General features: G+C 42.8%; 1 protein-coding gene across 1 annotated transcript in view; it reads left to right on the forward strand.

Annotated features, from left to right (window-relative positions):
- Positions 1 to 24,957, forward strand: part of LOC111960734 (solute carrier family 12 member 5-like) — a 313,247-nt gene that overhangs the window by 263,938 nt on the left and 24,352 nt on the right. Inside the window, exons 14-23 of the mRNA XM_070439127.1 lie at positions 6,784 to 6,882; positions 7,242 to 7,361; positions 7,958 to 8,062; positions 12,488 to 12,656; positions 13,997 to 14,016; positions 14,631 to 14,806; positions 15,198 to 15,367; positions 16,238 to 16,369; positions 16,691 to 16,798; positions 19,328 to 19,459. Coding sequence (XP_070295228.1) covers positions 6,784 to 6,882; positions 7,242 to 7,361; positions 7,958 to 8,062; positions 12,488 to 12,656; positions 13,997 to 14,016; positions 14,631 to 14,806; positions 15,198 to 15,367; positions 16,238 to 16,369; positions 16,691 to 16,798; positions 19,328 to 19,459 — 1,231 coding nt within the window. The remainder of the gene's footprint in view (positions 1 to 6,783; positions 6,883 to 7,241; positions 7,362 to 7,957; positions 8,063 to 12,487; positions 12,657 to 13,996; positions 14,017 to 14,630; positions 14,807 to 15,197; positions 15,368 to 16,237; positions 16,370 to 16,690; positions 16,799 to 19,327; positions 19,460 to 24,957) is intronic.

Below are 24,957 nucleotides of genomic sequence, written 5' to 3' on the forward strand. Positions count from 1 at the left end.
TAAGACCTTTAAACAGGTCAATATTCACAAGGCCGCAGGGTCAGACGGATTACCAGGACGTGTACAGTCGTGGCCAAAAGTTTTGAGAATGACACAAATATTAATTTTCACAAAGTCTGCTGCCTCAGTTTGTATGATGGCAATTTGCATATACTCCAGAATGTTATGATGAGTGATCAGATGAATTGCAATTAATTGCAAAGGTCCTCTTTGCCATGCAAATGAACTGAATCCCCCAAAAACATTTTCAATGCATTTCAGCCCTGCCACAAAAGGACCAGCTGACATCACGTCAGTGATTCTCTCGTTAACACAGGTGTGAGTGTTGACGAGGACAAGGCTGGAGATCACTCTGTCATGCTGATTGAGTTCGAATAACAGACTGGAAGCTTCAAAAGGAGGGTGGTGCTTGGAATCATTGTTCTTCCTCTGTAAAACATGGTTACCTGCTAGGAAACACGTGACGTCATTATTGCTTTGCACAAAAACATGCACCTAAATCAACCATTTATTGGATCATCAAGAACTTCAAGGAGAGCGGTTAAATTATTGTGAAGAAGGCTCCATTCAGGGTGCCCAAGAAAGTCCAGCAAGCGCCAGGACCGTCTCCTAAAGTTGATTCAGCTGTGGGATCTGTGCACCACCAGTACAGAGCTTGCTCAGGAATGGCAGCAGACAGGTGTGAGTGCATCTGCACGCACAGTGAGGCAAAGATTTTGGAGGATGGCCGGGTGCCAAGAAGGGCAGCAAAGAAGCCACTTCTCTCCAGGAAAAACATCAGGGACAGACTGATATTCTGCAAAGGGTACAGGGATTGGACTGCTGAGGACTGGGTTAAAGTCATTTTCTCTGATGAATCCCCTTTCCGATTGTTTGGGGCTTCTGAAAAAAAGCTTGTCCGGAGAAGACAAGGTGAGCGCTACCATCAGTCCTGTGTCATGCCAACAATAAAGCATCCTGAGACCTTTCATGTGTGGGGTTACTTCTCAGCCAAGGGAGTGGGCTCACTCACAATTTTGCCTAAGAACACAGCCACGAATAAAGAATGGTACCAACACATCCTCCGAGAGCAACTTCTCCCAACCATCCAGGAACAGTTTGGGGACGAACAATGCCTTTTCCAGCATGATGGAGCACCTTGCCATACGGAAAAAGTGATAACTAAGTGGCTCGGGGAACAAAACATCTATATGTTGGGTCCATGGCCAGGAAACTCCCCAGACCTTAATCCCATTGAGAACTTGTGGTCAATCCTCAAGAGGCGGGTGGACAAACAAAACCCCACAAATTCTGACCAACTCCAAGCATTGATTATGCAAGAATGGGCTGCCATCAGTCAGGATGTGGCCCAGAAGTAATTGTACACCATGCCAGTGCGGATTGCAGAGGGTCAACACTGCAAATATCGACTCTCATCAACTTCATGTAATTGTCAATAAAAGCCTTTGACAGTTATGAAATGGTTGTAATTATACTTCAGCATTCCATAGTAACATCTGACAAAAATATCTAAAGACACTGAAGCAGCAAACTTTGTGGAAATTAATATTTGTGTCATTCTCAAAATGTACTGCGAGCATGCGCTGACCAACTGGCAAGTGTCTTCACTGACATTTTCAACCTCTCCCTGTCCAAGTCTGTAATACCACATGTTTTAACCCTTGTGTTGTCTTAAGCGTCAAAAATGACCCGCCACTATGTTTAACAGCAGAGAATACCCCTTAAATGGTCTTTGTTCGACTTGAAATTTGATGACTTTACCTAGAGTGACCGCAGCATTAGAAAAAGTGAAACATAGCCTTTGTTCATGTTTCCATGTAAGCTGTACACCACCAGGGTACAAAGATTGTCTTTGGGTCATTTTTGACCCGGCAGTTATAAAATAATTTACACACCACAAAAACCATTAGATTATGTGTGCTACTGATTATACTCAGACAAAACTAAAATTGTCCAAACTACAATTGGAAAAGGATGGATGAGATTGACCTGCGTGCCTACATAGGGCTGCTAATCTTAGCTGGTGTGTATAGGTCCCGAGGCTACATGTTGTCTCTGGAATTCAGAGAGTGGAAGGGCGATTTTCCGTGCCATGATGCCACTGGAAGTCTTTCACACTTTCTCAAGAATGCTAAGATTTGATAACCGTGAGTCAAGACCTGCAAGACGTGTGAGAGACAAATTGCTGGCCATACGTAAGGTCTGGGAGAAGTGGGTGGAGCGTCTGCCATACCTCTACAACCCTGGGCCTGAAGTAACAGTGGATGAGCACCTGGTTCCATTCAGATGTAAATGCATATTTTCATATCTGTAATGTAAGTGATTTTCACTGTTCATTTTATTATGTATTGCTGTAATATCACTGATTTATGTGATTCTATACTGTAACACTAATACTGTAACACTATACTGTAACACTGATACTAATTACTGATAGTAATCTCTTTTGTCAAAAGGTCGCTGTCCTTTCCGGCAGTAGATGCCCAGCAAGCCAGCAAAGTATGGCATCAAGATATGGGTGGCCTGAGACGCACAATCCAGCTACGCTTCGAATATGCAAGTCTACACTGGGAAGCCGACCAGTGGAGGCCCGTAAAAGAACCAGGGGATGCTGGTTGTGCTTGATGTGACAGATGGACTGAGGGGGCACAATGTCACATGTGACAATTTCTTCACCTCTAATGAAGGCAGCCAGCAGCTCCTGAAGAGGAAGATCACCATGATTGGCACAGTTAGAAAGAACAAGCCTGAGCCCCCCTGCACTCCTCGCAACAACGGGGAGAGAGGCCTTCTCATCAAAGTTTGCCTTCACCCCCACCACCACTCTAGAGTCTTACCTCCCAAAGAGGAACAAGAATGTGGTCCTCCTGAGCACACTGCACAAAACGGCTGAGATCAGTGATCGTGAGGACAGGAAGCCAGCCATCATCCTGGACTACAACCACAACAAAGGAGGCGTGGCAACCTGGACAAGGTGATTGGAACTTACAGCTGCAAGAGGATGACTGCCCGCTGGCCCCTGGTCATCTTCCATCACATCATTGATGTGTTCTCATACAATGCCTTCATGATATGGAACAACATCAACCCTACATGGAAGCCTGATAAGCGGAACAAGAGGAGGGTGTTCCTGGAGCAGCTGAGCAAGGCACTTGTAACCCCACACATTCAAAGAAGGGAGTGCCTCCCCCGCACAGCAGCCTCTGCAGTGCTTGTGAAAGCTGTTCAGGGTGCTGAATCTTGTCCTGATCCACCTGAGGCTGCAGCTGGGGCAGGCAAGAGGAGAAGATGCCAATTCTGCCCCCAAACAAGGATTGTAAAACAAATACTATGTCCTGCACATGTGAGAAATACATCTGCAAAGTCCATGCACACACACTTGCATACTGTCCTACATGTGCTAATTAGAGTTGATTGATTTATGTTCTTCACGTTTTTGTTTTGTATCTATTATCTTATTTTATTCTTATTTATTGTTGTTGTTTATACACCTTGTGGGTGGGGGCAATGGTTAAAAAATGGGAGAAGTCTAGTATTTTGTAGTTGAATTCCTCCTTGTACAGTATAAAGAATATATCACTATGTTGCCAAAAAAGTTCAAGACTGTTATTGTTTCCCTTCAATAAAATGGATTCAAAACTACTTTCTGCACATTTCTGCTACTTTCTTAGGCTATACACGTGATTTATTTTGCTAAAAAATACATGTTTACACCTATGCAGTACCTTTAGCAATAATAACAATAATAATAAACCTCTACTTTAGTCAAGAAAACAATTATGGCAGGTGTGTTGATTAAATGCAGTCTTTCTGCATTGGGAAGAGGGAAAACCCAGATATTCACAAAGTTTGTGATGAATGACAGGTTGTTTCTTCATGCAAAATAGATTTGGGGTTTAAAATTCAATTAAGCTGCTTTATTTTAGGGGTTTAGTGAAGGCGAGTCATTTTTGACCCTTAGGACACGAATGTTAAGACTACACAAGGGTTAAGCAGACCACCATGGTGCCTGTACCCAAGAACATTAAGGTAACCTGCCTAAATGACTACCGACCCGTAGCAATCACGTCTGTAGCCATGAAGTGCATTGAAAGGCTGGTCATGGCTCACATCAACAACATCATCCCAGAATCCCTAGACCCACTCCAATTTGCATACCGCCCTCTCTATTGCACTCCACACTGCCCTTTCCCACATGGACAAAAGGAACACCTATGTGAGAATGCTATTCATTGACTACAGCTCAGCGTTCAACACAGTGCCCTCAAAGCTCATCAATAAGCTAAGGACCCTGGGACTAAAAACCTCCCTCTGCAGCTGGATCCTGGGCTTCCTGATGGGCTGCGCCCAGGTGGTGAGGGTAGGTAACAACACATCTGCCGCGCTGATCCTCAGCACGGGGGCCCCTCAGGGGTGCGTGCTCAGCCCCCTCCTGTACTCCCTGTTCACTCATGACTGCACGGTCAGGCACGACTCCAACACCATCATTAAGTTTGCCGATGATACAACAGTGGTAGGCCTGATCACTGACAACGACAAGACAGCCTAAAGGGAGGAGAACAGAGACCTGGCCGTGTGGTGCCAGGACAACAACCTCTCCCTCAACGTGATCAAGGCAAAGGAGATGACTGTGGACTACATCGACCGGGCTGCAGTGGAGCAGGTTGAGAACTTCAAGTTCCTTGGTGTCCACATCACCAACAAACTAACATGGTCCAAGCACACCAAGACAATCGTGAAGAGAGCACAACAAAATCTTTTCCTCCTCAGGAGACTGAAAAGATTTGTCATGGGTCCTCAGATCCTCAAAAGGTTCTACAGCTGCACCATCGAGAGCATCCTGACTGGTTGCATCACTGCCTGGTATGGCAACTGCTCTGCCTCCGACCGCAAGGCACTACAGAGGGTAGTGCGAACGGCCCAGTACATCACTGGGGCCAAGCTTCCTGCCATCCAGGACCTCTATAGCAGGCAGTGTCAGGAAGACCCTAAAAATTGTCAAAGACTCCAGCCACCTTAGTCATAGACTATTCTCTCTGCTACCGCACGGCAAGCGATACCGGAGCGCCAAGTCTAGGTCCAAGAGGCTTCTTAACAGCTTCTACCCCCAAGCCATAAGACTCCTGAACATCTAATCAAATGGCTACCCAGACTATTTGCATTGTCCCCCCTTCTTTTACACGGCTGCTACTCTCTGTTGTTATCATCTATGCATAGTCACTTTAATAACTCTACCTACATGTACATATTACCTCAACGAACTGGATTGACTCTGTACCGGTACCCCCTGTGTATAGTCTATTGTTATTTTACTGCTGCTCTTTAATTATTTGTTACTTTTATTCCTTATTCTTATCTGTATGTTTTTAAACTGCATTGTTGGTTAGGGTCTCGTAAGTAAGCATTTCACTGTAAGGTCTACAGCTGTTGTATTTCTGTCTCTTATACACATCTAGATGTGTATAAGAGAAAGGTCTACAGCTGTTGTATTTGGCGTATGCGACTAATACAATTTGATTTGATTATGTTCACACAGTTATCCCACATTTATGAACATTATAGAGCATGACATAGGGTTATAGATGATTTGTGATACATTTATGTAATGTTTATGAAGGCTTTACGGAGCTGTGAGGGGAACGGCACCTCCGTACCTTCAGGCTCTGATCAGGCCCTACACCCAAACAAGGGCACTGCGTTCATCCACCTCTGGCCTGCTCGCCTCCCTACCDCTGAGGAAGTACAGTTCCCGCTCAGCTCAGTCAAAACTGTTCGCTGCTCTGGCCCCCCAATGGTGGAACAAACTCCCTCACGACGCCAGGACAGCGGAGTCAATCACCACCTTCCGGAGACACCTGAAACCCCACCTCTTTAAGGAATACCTAGGATAGGATAAAGTAATCCTTCTCACCCCCCCCCCCCCTTAAAAGATTTAGATGCACTATTGTAAAGTGGCTGTTCCACTGGATGTCATAAGGTGAATGCACCAATTTGTAAGTCGCTCTGGATAAGAGCGTCTGCTAAATGACTTAAATGTTAAATGTTAAAATGTTAAATGCTTTATGAAGGATTTACGAAGCCTTTATAAGCTGCATGTTATTTAAAGCAGGACCGCGATAAGTATAATTTTTGTCTTTATCTGTTGTCTGTTACTGTCTTTTTGCCCAGCTAGGGCCATCTACTTTAAGTGCTGCCTGTCTTCCCAGTAGCCTACTTGGTGTGTGAACTGCTGACTGCTCATAACTTGCAGATGATTGTTGACACATCAACAGCGATCAAGGGGCAGGGCAATTTGTGACTCGTATTGGAGGGGGAGTGGTTTCACCTCTTTGGAAAGGATTTAGACCCCTTGACTTTTTCCACATTTTGTTAGGTTACAGCCTTATTTGAAAATGTATTCAAATTTTTTCCCCTCATCAATCTACACACAATACCCAAATACTGACGAAGCAAAAACTGTTTTTCAGACAATCTCACTAATTATATCACATTTACTTAACTATTCAGACACTCCCCCCATTTTCTTTTTTTTCTCCCTGAACCAACAATTGCACTCTACACTTTGCGTCAGTATGTAACGTCAGTATGTAAGGCTATGATTTACTATAGTAACATCTGAGAATGTTTTTTATTTGGTTAAAAGCCTATAAGCAGCTTATAAGCGAGTAATTGGTGCCTTATAGACATACAACATGTTTCCAAATAAACAGAAAATGTATGTAAGCCACATTGTTGTCTCTCTCGCTTTTTGCCATGGCTGAAGGCTTTGTTTCTGTTATGTAGGTTCTTTCTGATGTGCTACATGTTTGTGAACCTGGCCTGTGCCTTGCAAACCCTCCTGAGGACGCCTAACTGGAGGCCACGCTTCAAGTTCTATCACTGGTGAGTCCCACAAAATCCCATCAAAAGGAACGCATCCTAAGAGATGATACAAGGGCCTTGAATGTGTGTGTGTTGTGCGCTGGCCCTTCGTCCAGTCGCATCAAACTGTATCGGGCAGTGCTGAGAGAAATGTGAGTTTTTCTCTCAGCGCTGCCTGATATGCTCTGATGAGGCTGAAGGAGGAGCCAGCGCACATCAAGAATTGGAGTTGAGATGCACACACACGCTCATATACATGCGTGCGTCTGTTTTTATACTGTTTAATGTACATGTATGTCTGCATGTGTATGTGCATGTGTGTGTGTGCATTCTGTACATGTGTGTACTCTAATCCTTTCTCTGTTTGTGTCTCTTTACAGGGCCCTGTCCTTCCTGGGCATGAGTCTGTGTCTATCGCTCATGTTCATCTGTTCCTGGTTCTATGCCATTGTTGCCATGGTGATCGCTGGCAGTATCTACAAGTATATTGAGTTCCATGGGTGAGTGTAGCGCGACCCATGAGACAGATTGGATTTGCTGGCTGTGTGTTTGTGTGTGTTTGTTGTCTGTGTATTGGGGGGGGGGGGGGGTAAAAAACCTATCAACCATCATTCAGTCAAGCCAGTTAAAGGGGAAATGTGTCGATTGGGGTTGCCACTGTTTGGACAGCTTAGTGTTATGGCTTGCTGTGCTGAGACAATGGCTTGGGTTGCAATTACATGACTTGATGGTAAAGCTGGTTGAAAACAGAGCTTGGCTAACAACGACTAGCATTCTGTCTGTAGGAAGACATGCTATAAAGCACACTTTTGCAGCGATGACTGATTTTTAAACAACTTTTTAAGCTAAGTTCTTTAAAGACCCATGCTCACACAATTCTTGTGGCCCACTAAACCGATAGCCTACCGAACGGTGAAAATAGGTTAGACATTTAGATGTGTTAGAAGCCTGTGCAGTTGATTGAATAATAATGTTATAATATTCGTCATTTTAAATTGTCATAGACATGTAATAACACAGTTATAGATCATGATGTAATAATAACTTACTATGTATGATTGAATGATATAACCTCATGTGTCTGATTGTGTGGCAGGGCGGAGAAAGAGTGGGGTGATGGGATACGAGGCATTTCTCTCAGCGCCGCCCGATATGCTCTGATGAGGCTGGACGAGGGGCCGGCGCACACCAAAAACTGGAGGTGAGACATGCACACACAGACACACACACAGTGTGCCAGACCTGGGTTCAAATCAGGGGTTCGAACCGGTTCAGGAAACAGAACTGAAAAACAAAAAATAATGACCTTTTCAGAGGAACGGAACCAGATCCGGGAATGAAAGTGATCTCTAGTGTTCCGGAACATAACAGTTATTTTAAGATATTGAGAACTGGTTTTAATAATGTTAATTTTAGTTCCACAAATATTCATAATGTCTAGTATATAATTTTGTAATTCAATTAAGTTATAATGCTAGTAATAGCCTAAACACATTCCAATTCACGTCATGCCATGATGTTCAGCGCCTTAAACCAAGTCCCCTCCATGTCCACCCCTCTCTCTTGTTCTCTACCCGTGAAATTTCAGTCGCATCTCACGCCTGCACTTAGTTGACCAATCAACCATTTTATCCGTTCCACTGTAAGCTGCTATAGCGGCGCTAATTGGAGGAGTATTTCATGCTGAAAACCTCATATTTGTAACGGCTTTCGTTGGTGGAAGGAGAGGAGGACCAAAATGCAGCGTGGTACGTATCCATAATATTATTTAATCGAGAATGAATACAAAATACAAAAGAACAAGAGAATAAATGAAAACCGAAACAGTACCGTATGGTACGAACACAGGAAACAATCACCCACAAAACACAATAGAAAACAGGCTACCTAAATATGGCTCCCAATCAGAGACAACGACTGACACCTGCCTCTGATTGAGAACCATACTAGGCCAAACACATAGAAATATAACAACAGAACAAAACATAGAAAAACAACATAGAATGCCCACCCCAACTCACGCCCTGATCAACTAAAATAAAGATGTAAAAAAGGAACTAAGGTCAGAACGTGACAATATTAAACAACAATGGTATTCGCTAAGTTGATGGTTTATACACTGAGTGTTTGAAACATTAGGAACACTAGCTCTGAAGTACTCAAAAGGGCCACTAGATATCTTGTGATAGATTACATAAAATCCTTGAAAGATACCAAAATTCTAGTCATTTACTGGCAAACTTCGAACGTTTCCTGTAGTATACCCTTCCTTTCCAACCCTAGATCCAACTCCTGGTTCAAATTCTTGTGTATTTCAGTATCTGGTATTTAAAATACTTTTTTCTGTGTATTTGATTATTTCCAAAACAAATACTTGTATTTTGTATTTGAATTGTTATAATAAAAAAATACTTTCCTGGAAGACTATTTGAAACCAAAAATATTTCAAATACCCTCAAATACTTTACATCCCATATCTTCCACCAACTACTGAAATTCTGGAAGACACAAATTCTCAACACTGAGCAGAGTTGCTGCTGAGTACCTGCATGTCCCAGCATCCTCTGCAGCTGTGGAGCGGCTTTTCAGCATTGGAGGGCGTATCTTCAGACCAGATCACTGCACAAACCCTGGTGTTTTACAAATGTAACAGGTCATCTTGTCCTCTTTCATGGGCTGTGTTGTTACGTTGTCTAATGATTGGAGACAGGCGCAGGAATACGAAATCGTTTTTAAAAATGTTCTCCACCCAAACAAAAGAGCGAGGTGTAAACCTGTAAATAATACATGGGACGAGACCCGTAAAAACACGAAGCATGGGAGCCGATACAATAGTACAGGTACTCACAGGACCAACGGACATGGCAACAATAACCGACAAGGACAATGAGGAACAGAGGGCAAATATATACCCTAATCAGGGGGAATGGGAATCAGGTGTGCGTAATGAGACAGTCCGGGGTTGGCGGTAATGAATCCAGTTCAGTGACGCCTAGAAAGCTGGTGACGTAGACCTCCGGAGTTGGTGAATGGAATGAGCAGCAGTACCGGGGGGGATCCGTGACAGTACACCCCCCAACGCGCTGCACAAGCATCTGGACGATACCGGCCTCGGGGACGACCACAGGGACACGGTGCGGGTCGGTCAGTGCGCCGACGGTGAAAATCCCTGGTCAACGAAGCGTCGAGGATGTCCACCACATGAACCCAGCACCGCTCCTCTGGGCCGTACCCATCTCAGTCGATGCCTCAAATCCAGGACTTCACGGACCAAGTACGCCGGCCCTCCCTCGATGTCCAGAGGAGGAGGCGGGGCATCACTGGGTCCAGCCTCAGCGAGGTGACCAGGTACCACTGGCCTGAGGAGAGACACATGAAAAGTCGGGTTAATGCGGTAAACAGCAGGGAGTTGCAAACGGTACTTTACCTCATTAACCCTCCTCAGGACTTTAAACGGCCCCACAAACTGCGGGCTCAGCTTCCAGCAGGGCAGGCGGAGGGGCAGGCGGAGGGTGGAGAGCCAGACCCGGTCGCCTGGAGAGAAGACAGGTGCCTCACTGCAGAGGCGGTCGGCCTGTTCCTTGTGCCGACGCATGGCCCGCTGGAGACGAGTGTGCGCAGCATTCCAGGTCTCCTCAGTGCGCCGAAACCACTCGTCCACCGCAGTGGCCTCGGTCTGGCTCGGATGCCAAAGTGCCAGGGCCGGCTGATACCCCAACACCATGACACCCAGGCGTTCCATGAACGCTTTCCATATGCGTGAGGTGAACTGAGGTCCACGATATGACACAATGTCCTCCGGGATCCCGTAGTGCCAGAAGACGTGCGTAAAAAGAGCCTCCGTGATTTGCATGGCTGATGGGAGCCCAGGCAGAGGAAGGAGGCGACAAGCTTCGGAAAACCAGTTCCCCTGGGAGTGGGGAAGGTCATTGACAAAGTCCACCGAGAGGTGAGAACAGGACAAGTACATTAGACTATTTAGTTTGAGAAACGTCAACAGTGAAGAGGCGACTCCGGGATGCTGGCCTTCACAATCCTTCGATTGTGAAGGGAGTATCACACATCATTGAACGAGATCTTCAGTTTCTTGCCAATTTCTCGCATGGAATAGCTATCATTTCTCAGAACAAGAATAGACTGACCAGTTTCAGAAGAAAGTCTTTGTTTCTGGGCATTTTGAGCCTGTAATCGAACCCACAAATGCTGATGCTCCAGATACTCAACTATTCTAAAGAAGGCCCGTTTTATTGCTTCTTTAATAAGGACAACATTTTTCAGCTGTGCTAACATAATTGCAAAAGGGTTTTCTAATGATCAATTAGCCTTTTAAAGTGATAAACTTGGATTAGCTAACGCAATGTGCCATTGGAACACAGGAGTGACGATTGCTGATAATGAGCCTCTGTACACCTATGTAGATATTCCATAAAAAAATCGCTGTTTCCAGCTACAATAGTCATTTACAACATTAACAATGTCTACACTGTATTTCTGATCAATGTTATTTTAATGAAGAAAAAATGTTTTTAGAGTAAAAAAAATGGACATTTATAATTGACACCAAATCTTTGAAAGGTAGTGTACATTCATAACTATTTTCAAAAACATACCAAATAACAATACATACTAAATTACAATATTTATTTGAAAATACTGTCTTTCAAATACTTCCAACAATATGTATTTGAATGAATGGTAACTCATGCCAATACTTTCCAAATAGTGTTTTCAAATACATTCCAATATTCAACTACTTGTTTTTTCAAAAGAAGCTTATCTGAATATTTGTTTGGAAATGTAATAAAACGTTATTGAAATACCTAAAATAGTAATTTAACCCAGGTCTGCAGTGTACACAAATAAACCTACACAAATAAGCTACTCAGGCCATTCCGTGTCACCTATCTAATTAACATTGAAATGAACGACATGTCTGTGCATGTGGAGCGTTCCATTTAATTAATTTTGAGCTACTGTCATGGTACAGAAAATAATAATTTTACAGACATACTCGTGATAACCTCAGTGCACTCTTGCTTCCTTTTTTCTCTCGTTATTTCACTTGTTCTCTACCTTTCTCACCTCTACTCTACTTACTTCCTCTCTTTCTCTTTGTCACCTTACTCTCCCTTTCAATCTTTCGAATCTCTGTGCTACACTTTTAAATTCAACTCAAAATTCAACAATGGAATGACAGAAGTATACATTTTTGTTTTGCCAAATCAACACGTTGAAACCCTTTCTCCTATTATTCCTTTCCTTCCTTCCTTCCTTCCTTCCTTCCTTCTTTCCTTCCTTCCTTCCTTCCCCCCCTCTTCCTCTCTTTCTCTTTGTCACCTTACTCTCCCTTTCAATCTTTCGAATCTCTGTGCTACACTTTTAAATTCAACTCAAAATTCAACAATGGAATGACAGAAGTATACATTTTTGTTTTGCCAAATCAACACGTTGAAACCCTTTCTCCTATTATTCCTTTCCTTCCTTCCTTCCTTCCTTCCTTCCTTCCTTCCTTCCTTCCTTCCTTCCTTCCTTCCTTCCTTCCTTCCTTCCTTCCTTCCTTCCTTCCTTCCTTCCTTCCTTCCTTCCTTCCTTCCTTCCTTCTGTGACTCCCTCTGTCTCACTCAAGGCCTCAGCTGCTGGTGTTGGTCAGTACGGACGTGGAGCAGAATGTGGAGCAGCCTCGTCTGCTCTCGCTGACCAATCAGCTGAAAGCGGGCAAAGGGCTGACCATTGTGGGCACTGCCTTGGCAGGCACCTACCTGGAGAACCACCCCCAGGCCCAGCAAGCAGAGCAGGTTAGATACAGTTGAAGTCAGAAGTTTACATACACCTCAGCCAAATACATTTAAACTCAGTTTTTCACAATTCCTGATATTTAATCCAAGTAAAAATTCCCTGTCTTGGGTCAGTTAGGATCACCACTTTATTTTAAGAATGTGAAATGTCAGAATAATAGTAGAGAGAATTATTTATTTCAGCTTTTATTTCTTTCATCACATTCCCAGTGGGTCAGAAGTTTACATACACTCAATTAGTATTTGGTAGCATTGCCTATCTAAATTGTTTAACTTGGTCAAATGTTTTGGGTAGCCTTCCACAAGCTTCCCACAATAAGTTGTGTGAATTTTGGCCCATTCCTCCTGACAGAGCTGGTGTAACTGAGTCAGGTTTGTAGGCCTCCTTGCTCGCACACACTTTTTCAGTTCTGCCCACACATGTTTACTAAGGATCGAGGTCAGGGCTTTGATGGCCACCCCAATACCTTGACTTTGTTGTCCTCTAAGCCATTTTGCCACAACTTTGGAAGTATATGCTGGGGTCATTGTCCATTTGGAAGACCCATTTGCGACCAAGCTTTAACTTCCTGACCGATGTCTTGAGATGTTGCTTCAATATATCCACATAATGTTCCTACCTCATGATGCCATCTATTTTGTGAAGTGCACCAGTCCCTCTTGCAGCACAAAAACCCCCACAACATGATGCTGCCAAACCCCGTGCTTTACAGTTGGGATGGTGTTCTTCAGCTTGCAAGCCTCCCCCTTTTCCTCCAAACATAACAATGGGCATGATGGCCCAAACAGTTCTAATTTTTGTTTCATCAGACCAGAGGACATTTCTCCAAAAAGTCACGATCTTTGTCCCCATGTGCAGTTGCAAACTGTAGTCTGGCTTTTTTATGGCGGTTTTGGAGCAGTGGCTTCTTCCTTGCTGAGCGGCCTTTCAGGTTATGTCGAATATAGGACTCGTTTTACTGTGGATATAGATACTTTGTACCTGTTCCTACAGTATCTTCACAAGGTCCTTTGCTGTTGTTCTGCGGATTGATTTGCACTTTTCGCATCAAAAGTACGTTCATCTCTAGGAGACAGAACGTGTCTTCTTCCTGATCGGTATGACGGCCGCGTGGTCCCATGGTGTTTATACTTGTGTACTATTGTTTGGACAGTGAACGTGGTACCTTCAGGCGTTTGAATTGCTCCCAAGGATGAACCAGACTTGTGGAGACCTACAATTTGCCTGATTTATTTTGAATTTTCCCATGATGTCAAGCAAAGAGGCACTGAGTTTGAAGGTAGACCTTGAAAATACACTCCACAGTACACCTCCAATTGACTCAAAATATGTAAATTAGCCATATCAGAAGCTTCCAAAGCCATGACATAATTTTACTGGAATTTTCCAAGCCTGTTTTAAAGGCACAGTCAACTTAGTGTATGTGTGAACTTTTGACTCACTGGAATAGAGTGATACAGTGAATTACAAGTGAAATAATCTGTCTGTAAAAATTTTTGAAAAAATTACATGCACAAAGTGGATGTCCTAAACCGACTTCCAAAACTATATGTTTGTAACAAGAAATTTGGGTAGGTTGAAAAACGAGTTTAATGACTCCAACCTAAGTGACGTAAAACTTCCGACTTCCAACTTTACTAGGCAGACTCTCCATGGCATCCCACTGCATATCACACAAACGCACTACTCTCCCGATCTGGACTGAATTTAGACCCTGATCCTGTGACTCTGTTCCAATGTCCACACGTATCTAAAATCAGTGTCACCACCATCCATTTTCACCCTTCAACTGCCTGGGCAAGTTGTTGACCCTACTGCCCTCTGTGGCTTAGTTTGTTCCCTTACACTGCTCTCACTCTCTTTCATCCCTCTCTCCTCTCTTCATCCCCCCCTCTCCCTCCTCTGCCCTTCATTCTCTCTCTCTCCCCCCCCCCCCCCATCCCCTCCAGTTCTCTGCGTATAAGCTGATGGAGACAAGAGAAGGTGAAGGGCTTCTGCCAGGTCACCATCTCGTCCAACATGCGCGACGCCACCTCCCACCTGCTCCAGGCTAGCGGACTGGGCGGCCTCATGCACAACACGGTGCTGGTCAGCTGGCCACGCAACTGGAAGCAGGCTGACGACCACCAGACCTGGAGGGACTTCATCGGTGGGTCACAAAGGGGGTCAAGGGTGGATGGTCAAGTAGGGTGGGGGGAGTAGGAAAAGCAAACACGTTATTTATCTAGGTTATTACTGTCTTATTACCATGTTACCTTTCTAAGTAAATTCTGGTCATTTTTGCACCGTACACTGAATCAGATCTGTCGGTTGAACTTTAAATCAGGATCTTTGGGGGATGTTGTAGACATATCATTGAAGATAATCCTTATATTTAGTTTTTTTGTACACAACATTATCACTTTAATCCATATTGTACCTATACAGGATGGTACATGAACTATCAGATCTTCACAAGATCTTCCATAAAGGTTACTGAGTGATCATCAGACTCATATTAGATTCAATCCCCCCTCTTCCCTCTCTGTCCTGTCCTGTAGAGCTGGTTAGGGAGACCACAGCCGCTCACCTAGCCCTGCTGGTGCCCAAGAACATCGCTGCCTTCCCGTCCAATGGAGAGCGCTTCTCAGAGGGCCACATTGACGTGTGGTGGATCGTCCATGATGGAGGCATGCTGATGCTGCTGCCTTTCCTTCTGCGCCAGCACAAGGTAGGCTGCCTACCACACGCCCACCCTGAGATATGGGTCGCATTGCATTGGCCATGTTTTAAATAGACATTATTAAACTCTATTTATAAACTCGGTGGTTCGAGCACTGAATGCTGATTGGCTGACAGCCATGGCACATCAAACCGTATACATTTATTTTTACTGCTCTAATTACTTTTGTAACCAGTTTATAATAGCAATAAGGCACCTCAGGGGTTTGTGATATACGGCCAATTTACCACGGCTAAGGGCTGTGTCCAGGCACTCCACGTTGTGTCGTACTTAAAGAACAGCCCTGAGCAGTGGTATATTGTTCATATTCCACACCCCCTCGGGCATTATTGCTTAAATATAAAGCTAGTCATGCACTCAGTTTTATAGTAAAGTGCAATGTACATTTTTAAAAACTATAGTGCAGGGCATTCGTACAATCAGTGCGTTAACTAATCAATGTACATGCTATGGCAGTTTCTATACATCATCATGAAGGTTCTAACCAGAATACTGTATTTAATTTTTATTTAATTTTATTTAACTAGGCAAGTCAGTTAAGAACAAATTCTTATTTACAATGACGGCATACCCCAGCCAAACCCGGACGACGCTGGGCCAATTGTGCGCCGCCCTATGGGACTCCCAATCACGGCCGGTTGTGATACAGCCTAGATTCAAACCAGGAACTGCAGTGACGCCTCTTGCACTGAGATGCAGTGTCTTAGACCGCTGCGCCACTCGGGAGCCCAACCTGTATAACAGGTTATAGATGAGCAAGTTACAATGGTCTTTCCTACCGACAGGTGTGGAGGAAGTGCGGATTACTGTATGACTGGTTATAGATGAGCAGGTTCCACTGGTCTTTTCTACTAATAGGTGTGGAGGAAGTGCAGGATGCGCATCTTCACCGTGGCCCAGATGGATGACAACAGCATCCAGATGAAGAAAGACCTGACCACCTTCCTGTACCACCTGCGTATCGATGCCGAGGTTGAAGTGGTGGAAATGGTAAGAATCCATGTCTGTCTATGACCGTTTCAGATGTGATTGAAGATACACAATGGGAGTTTACTTGTTAATTGTTTACTCCAAATTTTGTCTTGAATGTTGGCTGTATGGATCATATTACATAGATGATATAATATGAATCATCATTGTATTATGTATGAAAGTGTGTTAGCTGTCTCCCATGTCCCTTGCAGTGCTGCTGTCCATCCAGTAGACTGATGACACCAAACACAAAGTTGTCCATATGACATCCATAGGACGCCTGGTGTATCTGTCCATCCTCAATACACTAACCCACTAACCTACACTCTCCCCTCTCAGCATGACAGCGATATCTCAGCCTACACCTATGAGAAGACCCTGGTAATGGAACAGCGATCGCAGATCCTCAAACAGATCAACCTGACCAAGACGGAGCGAGAGAGAGAGGTAGGGTTGCAAAGTTACCGGTAATTTACCAAAGTTCCTGGAATTGTTGGTCATCTATGGCAATCTATGGTAACTTTGGTAATTTATACTTTTAAAAAGTGTATTGATATATAGTATTCATTTTTTATATCTGTGTTCAAATTGTCCATGAGTTTCTAGTGGATAGACCATATGGTTCAAGAGAAAATAGACAAACTAATGAAAAAAGTATCTAATCAACAATTGCATTATTTTCTATAAACTCTGCAACACTTCAAACAATTGACTTTTTTCACAACAACAAATCATTTACAACAAAGAGTATATAAATATATATTTTTTTTTATATAATCTTCTTTGATTATTGGCAGAGACAATTACAGACACCTGTGATAATCTGAAGTACTGAAAAGGGCCACTAGATATCTTGTGATAAACAACATAAAATCCTTGAAAGTTACCAAAATTCTGGTAGTATACTTGTAATATACCGTCCCTTTGCAACCCTAGAAAGAGGTACCGCTTTACACAGAATTACTAGAATGGACTAAGCCTTTTATATTATTTTTTACTTTTACGCCAGATAAAATTGATTCACTGTTTAACAAATTTTCCCCCCAGAAAAGTGAGCCGAGCGAGCGAATAAAAAAAATAAAAAAAATAGGTGGATAAGGAATAACAGCACTTTCAGACTGATTTTCATTAATACACAAATTAACATTAATGAACATTATTCACATAGGATGTATAATAGAATGCAATATTATATCATATTCAAAAATGATTGGGAAAAAAAGTAATGTATTATTAAGTTATGTATTATGAATGCATTATCAGTTCATTAATCTACATAATTGTATAGCCTAACAAATTCAAGAATGATTGACAATAAATAATTGTAATCAAACTAAAATGCTGACACATAATAATGAGTTCATTACCGGAATGCATCTCTATAGCCTAGGCGTTAACAAAATATTCATACAAATATGATTAGGCCTCTCATAGACTAGGCCTTATAGAAAGAGGGTCAATCAAGTTAGGTCTGCCAAATGAATGTAGCATTTGAAAAATATACATAAATCCAGCAAAAGAGTATAACCTTTAATCCTAAAAAAAAATGTTGTTTATAACATGCACAATTAGAACCATCAATATATATATAGAGCAAGTATGACTAAATTAGAGCCCAATAACTTTGCTCATTGCATCCTCCTTCGATTGTCTCGTCTGGCTGCCACGAAATGCCTCCACCTACTGATCTGCACGAAGTGTGCGCGTGCTACTGGTGATGTACTGTACTTTGCTGGACATGCTAGCTGTTCTCTGCGGAGCATTATCACTTCAAACGCATTATGTCGTGGTGTTATCGGTTGGCCTACTACTACTGGTAGTACCGGTAAAATGTCAATTATGAATCGCAAATCAACATACAGCTGACACACTTCTATTTCATCAATCATTTTGACTTCAATTTGGTTTGCACTGCGTCTTTGCTGATGAATGCCCTGATCTCTGGCCAGTCAATTGGTTAAATTACATTGTTGTTTCGTCTATGAATCGCTTCTAATAGATCGCAAAATGATGCAAAACCATGAATTTAACCGACTGTTTGTTTATAATGAGGGACGTCCCATGTTTAACATGGACACATAAACAGTAGGAATTTGCACTGGCTTCAGCCATGACAGCATGAGAGAGAAATGAAACATCTGCACGTCGCCTGCAGGTGCAAGCGTGTGTGTTTCACTGTCCAAATACGAGGCTCGAACATGATCTGAGCGCGTGATCTGAGGCTGTTTGGTCTCTTGGGCATCAATTTGGGAAAGCCTCAAGGGAGAGCGGACAGAGCATTATAAACAAAGATATATTGGCCAAAAAATAACACATCAGATTACATTTTTTTTTTCAGTGTGTGGAGAAAAGTGAGGCGGGGCATCCATTATTAAACAGTAATTCAACTTTGTCTGGCCATACTGCACGTTACCCTTTGCAACACATCAATGAACCATGTCTGAAAAGCCGGTTTGGTTTCATAAAGAGAAAAACAAACAAGATAGTGATCATGTTGTAATGACATTAGCACTCCTCAATGCTTCATTTAACCTGGAAACTATAAAGCCAGTGTGTGTACATCCAATATCTTTCCTGATGCTGGGTAAACCGATCAAGACATAAGAACATAAATAATTCATCTCACAGTATTGCTGCACCCAACCATAATTAAATTGTCTACATTGACAGACAATGTTCTGAAAACGTCAATGTTCACATCAATGTTCATAACCTTGTTTTGTCTCCATGTAGACAATACCAAATAAGAAATGTGTCACGTTGTGGTGATATTAGCACTCCAATGTCTAATTCACACTATAGGGCTGACCCGAACAGAACTGTGCTGGTTTGCATATTTAATTTTTTCCTCGTCTCGATTCCAGCAACTATGATGGATGCGAAACCAGGCCAGCCCAGTACAGCTTGGCTTGGCTAAGTTCAGTTTGGCTCCGTCGTGTGAAATGCTTTATTCAGCTCCGTGTCTTCTTTCCGCAGATCCAGAGCATCACAGACTCATCCCGCGGATCCATCCGGCGTAAGAACCCTGCAGCTGCAACCACCCAGATGAGTGTGACCGAGGAACAGCCCGGTGGGAGCAGCAAGGAGGAGGAGAAACCCGAGGAGGAGGTCGGTACTGGTACTGTCCGGTCAACTGAGCCACATTCACTCTAACCAGGGTGTATCATTAAGAATTAATGCTATGAGGCCAGCGCCGGCAAAGACTTGAAAGCAGAGAAGTCAATTGACTTGTGAGGGGTTGTGATGTGATTGTGAACTACTAGTGTATAAACATTAGGAGATCAGTGGTTTTTGACCCTGGGGTGGTGGTTTTTCCAGACTTCCTTAATTTTTTATGCTGTGAGGATAATTGCGGTCAGGCAGAGTCAAGGAATGGTTAGGAATGATTAAAGGACTGGTGTTGTGAACCACTGGTGTTGACATTGGGTGGTCAGTGGTTTTTACCCTTAGGTAGTGGTTTTTCAGGTTTCCAACTCGTTCTACAGGTGGGTGGGGATTTATGCTTTGAGGACAGTTGCAGTCAGGCACAGTCCAGGAAATCATGTTTAACGGGCTGGGTTTGTGAACCGCTGGTGTTGACATTAAGAGGTCAGCGACCCCGAGGTAGTGTTTTTTACACTTCCAACTCACTTTATAGTGGGTTTTTTATTTTTTATTTTTTTAGGTCAGGCACAGTCAGGGAATGGTTAAGGGAAAAGGGAAGACTCACACTCGACTGGTTAGGGTGTTTCTTGCAATTTATTGGATACCAGGATTTTTTAAATGTAACCTTTATTTTATCAGGGAGTCATACTGAGACCAAGGTTTATTTTACAGATGAGCCCTGAATTCCATAAATTACAGAAAATACACACATCACAAAATAAATCCAAAATGTAAGCAGAAAGAAAAGCACAGTCATAAAAAACAAACACATTCCTCAGTAATAAGGGCCTCAATCAGCTTTCTGAATTGCCCTAGAGGCACCAGAATAAAATGTAAGAGCATTTTGAAGATTGTTCCACAAATAAGGGGCAAGAAAACTAAAAGGTCAGGAGAGACCAAAGGAATTTCCAGAGTCAGCCAACTCTGAGACTGGGTCTGGTAACTCTTATGTCTAAAGATTAGTAATGATGATACAGTTGAAGTCGGAAGTTTACATACACTTAGGTTGGAGTCATTAAAACTCGTTTTTCAACCACTCCCCAAATTTCTTGTTACAAACTATAGTTTTGGCAAGTCGGTTAGGACATCTACTTTGTGCATGACACAAGTAATTTTTCCAAAAATTGTTTACAGACAGATAATTTCACTTATAGTTCACTGTATCACAATTCCAGTGGGTCAGAAGTTTACATACACTAAGTTGACTGAGCCTTTAAACAGCTTGGAAAATTCCAGAAAATGATGTCATGGCTTTAGAAGCTTCTGATAGGCTAATTAACATCATTTTAGTCAATTGGAGGTGTACCTGTGGATGTATTTCAAGGCCTACCTTCAAACTCAGTGCCTCTTTACGTGACATAATGGGAAAATCAAAAGAAATCAGCCAAGACCTCAGAATTAAATTGTAGACCTCCACAAGTCTSGTTCATCCTTGGGAGCAATTTCCAAACGCCTGAAGGTACCACGTTCATCTGTACAAACAATAGTACGCAAGTATAACCGCCATGGGACTACGCAGCAGTCATACCACTCAGGAAGAAGATAAGTTCTGTCTCCTAGAGATGAACATACTTTGGTGCGAAAAGTGCAAACCAATCCCAGAACAACAGCAAAGGACCTTGTGAAGATGCTGTAGGAAACAGGCACAAAAATATCTATATCCACAGTAAAAACGAGTCCTATATCGACATAACCTGAAAGGCCGCTCAGCAAGGAAGAAGCCACTGCTCCAAAACCTATGGTTTGCAACTGCACATGGGGACAAAGATCGTACTTTTTGGAGAAATGTCCTCTGGTCTGATGAAACAAAAATAGAACCGTTTGACCATCATGACCATCGTTACGTTTGGAGGAAAAAGGGGGAGGCTTGCAAGCTGAAGAACACCATCACAATCGTGAAGCACGGGGGTGGCAGCATCATGTTGTGGGGGTGCTTTGCTGCAGGAGGGACTGGTGCACTTCACAAAATAGATGGCATCATGAGGTAGGAACATTATGTGGATATATTGAAGCAACAAGACATCAGTCAGTAAGTTAAAGCTTGGTCGCAAATGGGTCTTCCAAATGGACAATGACCCCAAGCATACTTCCAAAGTTGTGGCAAAATGGCTTAAGGACAACAAAGTCAAGGTATTGGAGTGGCCATCACAAAGCCCTGACCTCAATCCTAAGGAAAATGTGTGGGCAGACCTGAAAAAGTGTGTGTGCGAGCAAGGAGGCCTACAAACCTGACTCAGTTACACCAGCTCTGTCAGGAGGAATGGGACAAAATTCACCCAACTTATTGTGGGAAGCTTATGGAAGGCTACCCGAAACATTTGACCCAAGTTAAAAAATGTACGGGCAATGCTACCAAATACTAAATGAGTGTATGTAAACTTCTGACCCACTGGGAATGTGATGAAAGAAATAAATGCTGAAGTAAATAATTCTCTCTACTATTATTCTGACATTTCACATTCTTAAAATAAAATGGTGATCCTAACTGACCTAAAACAGGGATTTTTACTAGGATTAAATGTCAGCTATTGTGAAAAACTGAGTTTAAATGTATTTGGCTAAAGTGTATGTAAACTTCCGACTTCACCTGTAGGTACAGTGGGACTTTTGGTAAAAGGGCTTTATAAATGAAAACATAGCAATGTATCAACCTATGTGACATCAAAGAGGGCCAACTAACTTTCTGGAAGAGAATGCAGTGATGAGTACTAAAATTGTCGCCCGTAATAAAGCACAGTGCGCTATGATAAACTGCATCAAAAGGTTTTAATGAAGTGGCATCTGCATTCATATATATCTAGGAACGTCGACTGAATAATCTGCTTTCTACTATTTAGCAAGACGCAGGGCCTATTTCTATAGAGAAGACCAGTTTTATTCTCAGTTTCCTAACTAACACATCAATATGCTTTTAAAAGACAGCTTTTCATCTATCCAGATGCCAAGATATTTGTAGCAGGCACACGATCAATATGGACACCATCCAAAGTATATATGCTTAAATCATCACTTATTTTTATGCGCTTTAGAGAACAACATATACTTAGTTTTATCTGCATTCAGTATTAATTTCAGGTCAATAAAGTATTACAGTCTATTCTGTAATAGAATGAAGGCAGACTGTAGTTCAGATAGAGCCTGGTCAACCGTGGGGGCAATATCATACACAACAGTATCATCGGCATACAAGCGCAGGTAAAAAACAATTGACATACAAGTCGATATTATTAATGTAAACAGTAAAAAGAACAGGACCCAGAATCGACCCCTGTGGGACACCTTTCGTAATATCCAGGAAACTGTATTTAACACCATCAGTAGATGGTACATAGTGGTTAGAGCATTGGGCTGGTTAGAGGTTGCTGGATCAAAACCCCGAGCTGACAAGGTAAAAATCTGTCATCTACCCCTGAGCAAGGAAGTTAACCCACTGTTCCCCGGTAGCCGAAGACGTGTATGTCGATTAAGGCAGCCCTCCGCAACTCTCTGATTCAGAGGGAATGGGTTAAATGCGGAAGACACATTTCAGTTGAATGCATTCAGTTGTACAACTGACTAGATGTCAAGTCATTTTTAAACCAGTTGCATGCAGCCTGGTCTAGGCCAATTTAGGAAAGCCTCTGAATTAGCAGTGGGTGATCAACAGTATGGAAAGCTTTTGACAGGTCAATGAAGAGGGCAGCACAATGTTGCCTTTTATCCATACAGTTAACCACATATTTTATGACCAGGGATGCAGCAGAGATGGTGCTATGACTTGGTCTAAAACCCGACTGATGCACATTTAGAATATATTTCATAGATAGGAAAGATCTTAGCTGAGAATGAATCAAGGATTCTAATATTTTAGCTTGGCAAGAAGGTTTAGAAATAGGCCGATAATTATTTAGGTCACAAGGGTCACCACCTTTGTGAAGGGGGAGTACATGGGCCGCCTTCCAAACCTTGGGGATTGTACCAGATATATTCTTGAGGTAAAAATATGGGTTAATGATTCAGCATTTAGGGGGGCAGAGAGCTGCAGCAAAAATAGATCGAGCATATCAGCTCCAGGGGATTTTTTACATCAATTTTCAGTAAGGTATCTAGCACATCACAAATAGTAAGTTGTTGAAATGAAAAGATTCACTAGAAGTTGACGGTTTAACCATCAAGTCAGCCGAAGGCTTGCAGATTGACTGACCAAGGTCAACTACACCACTGTTTTTCTCAAATAAAAAGCCTGCAGAGATAAAAAAAAAAAAAAGATGTATAATTAATACCAGACAGAGCTTGCTTAGTCGGGGAAGAAGAGGAATTTGTATGTTTCAGTGCATTTACTGTTTTCCAAAATTGACCAGCAGAGTCTGACCAGCAGAGTCAGAGATGGAGCTTAAAAAGTAGCTTGATTTATCTTTGTTATTTGAGATAGTACATCTGTTTCTCAATTGTCTGAAAGATTGTCAGTCCACTACAGAGTCAGTTTTCCTTGCTTTGGCCCAGGCCTGATTTCTCATCTGAATGAGCTCAGATAACTCAAAAGAAAACAAAGAGTTCGATCTATCTTTAACTCTGAATTGTTTAAAAGGGGCATGTTTATCTGCCATAGGAATAAATATTGAAGATACATTTTCTAAAGCCAACTCAGGGTCAGGAATACAGCAGAAAGTGGCTAAATCAGAGTGGAACCAGAGTAAATCCCAGCAACAAATAAATGTATATTCTGGTTTATGGACACATCTACAACCAGGAGTTCAAATTTCTTGGGAACATAAATATTCTAAGATTGGGATGCCATGAAATTAGATTTGACATATATGGCCACTCCTCCTCCTTTCTGTACTCTGTCACATCTAAATACATTATAATAATATACTTCAATATCTTTATCAGAGACAGAACCATTTTACCATGTTTCTGGGAGAACCAGAATGTCAGGACATGAGTCCTGTACCCAAATGTCAATTGTGTCCATTTTTGTGACCATTTAGGTGCATTAGCCCAAGACCCCTATGAAATGTAAAGTTAGAGGGCGTATTACGATAATTCCCATAAGAGCTAACAGGCATAGGGTCATCTGCAGTTATTTGTTGAGTGAGCTGAGATTTTGCCAAGGTCCCTGTCCGACCATGTGAGAGCAAAGCAGACTGAGCATTTGACAGACCTCCGCCAAATTGCTGGATGCAGGGGCTGGGGCGAGAACTGGGAGAACAGTGTTGACAGAGCTCAGTCCACCCGCCAAAGGAGTGGAGCTGCTGCAGGGGACCAGAGTGGCTTCCAATGCTCCATTCTGGGTGTGCACAGGAGGTCTTGGTGTGGCTCCTGTTGCAGGGTTGGGGCTGCCCCCTGGGGCTGCCATGGGGGGCAGAAGTGTCCCAGGCCTGTCCTGGGGATGGGAGTAGGGATGGTGACCAAAACTAGCCTGGGAGGGAGGTCGTGGGGGGGAAATGAGGAGGGGGTTGTGGAGAAAAGTGTGTCTGGCG

This window comes from Salvelinus sp. IW2-2015, linkage group LG1, assembly GCF_002910315.2.
Source record: "Salvelinus sp. IW2-2015 linkage group LG1, ASM291031v2, whole genome shotgun sequence".
Lineage (NCBI taxonomy): Eukaryota > Metazoa > Chordata > Actinopteri > Salmoniformes > Salmonidae > Salvelinus > Salvelinus sp. IW2-2015.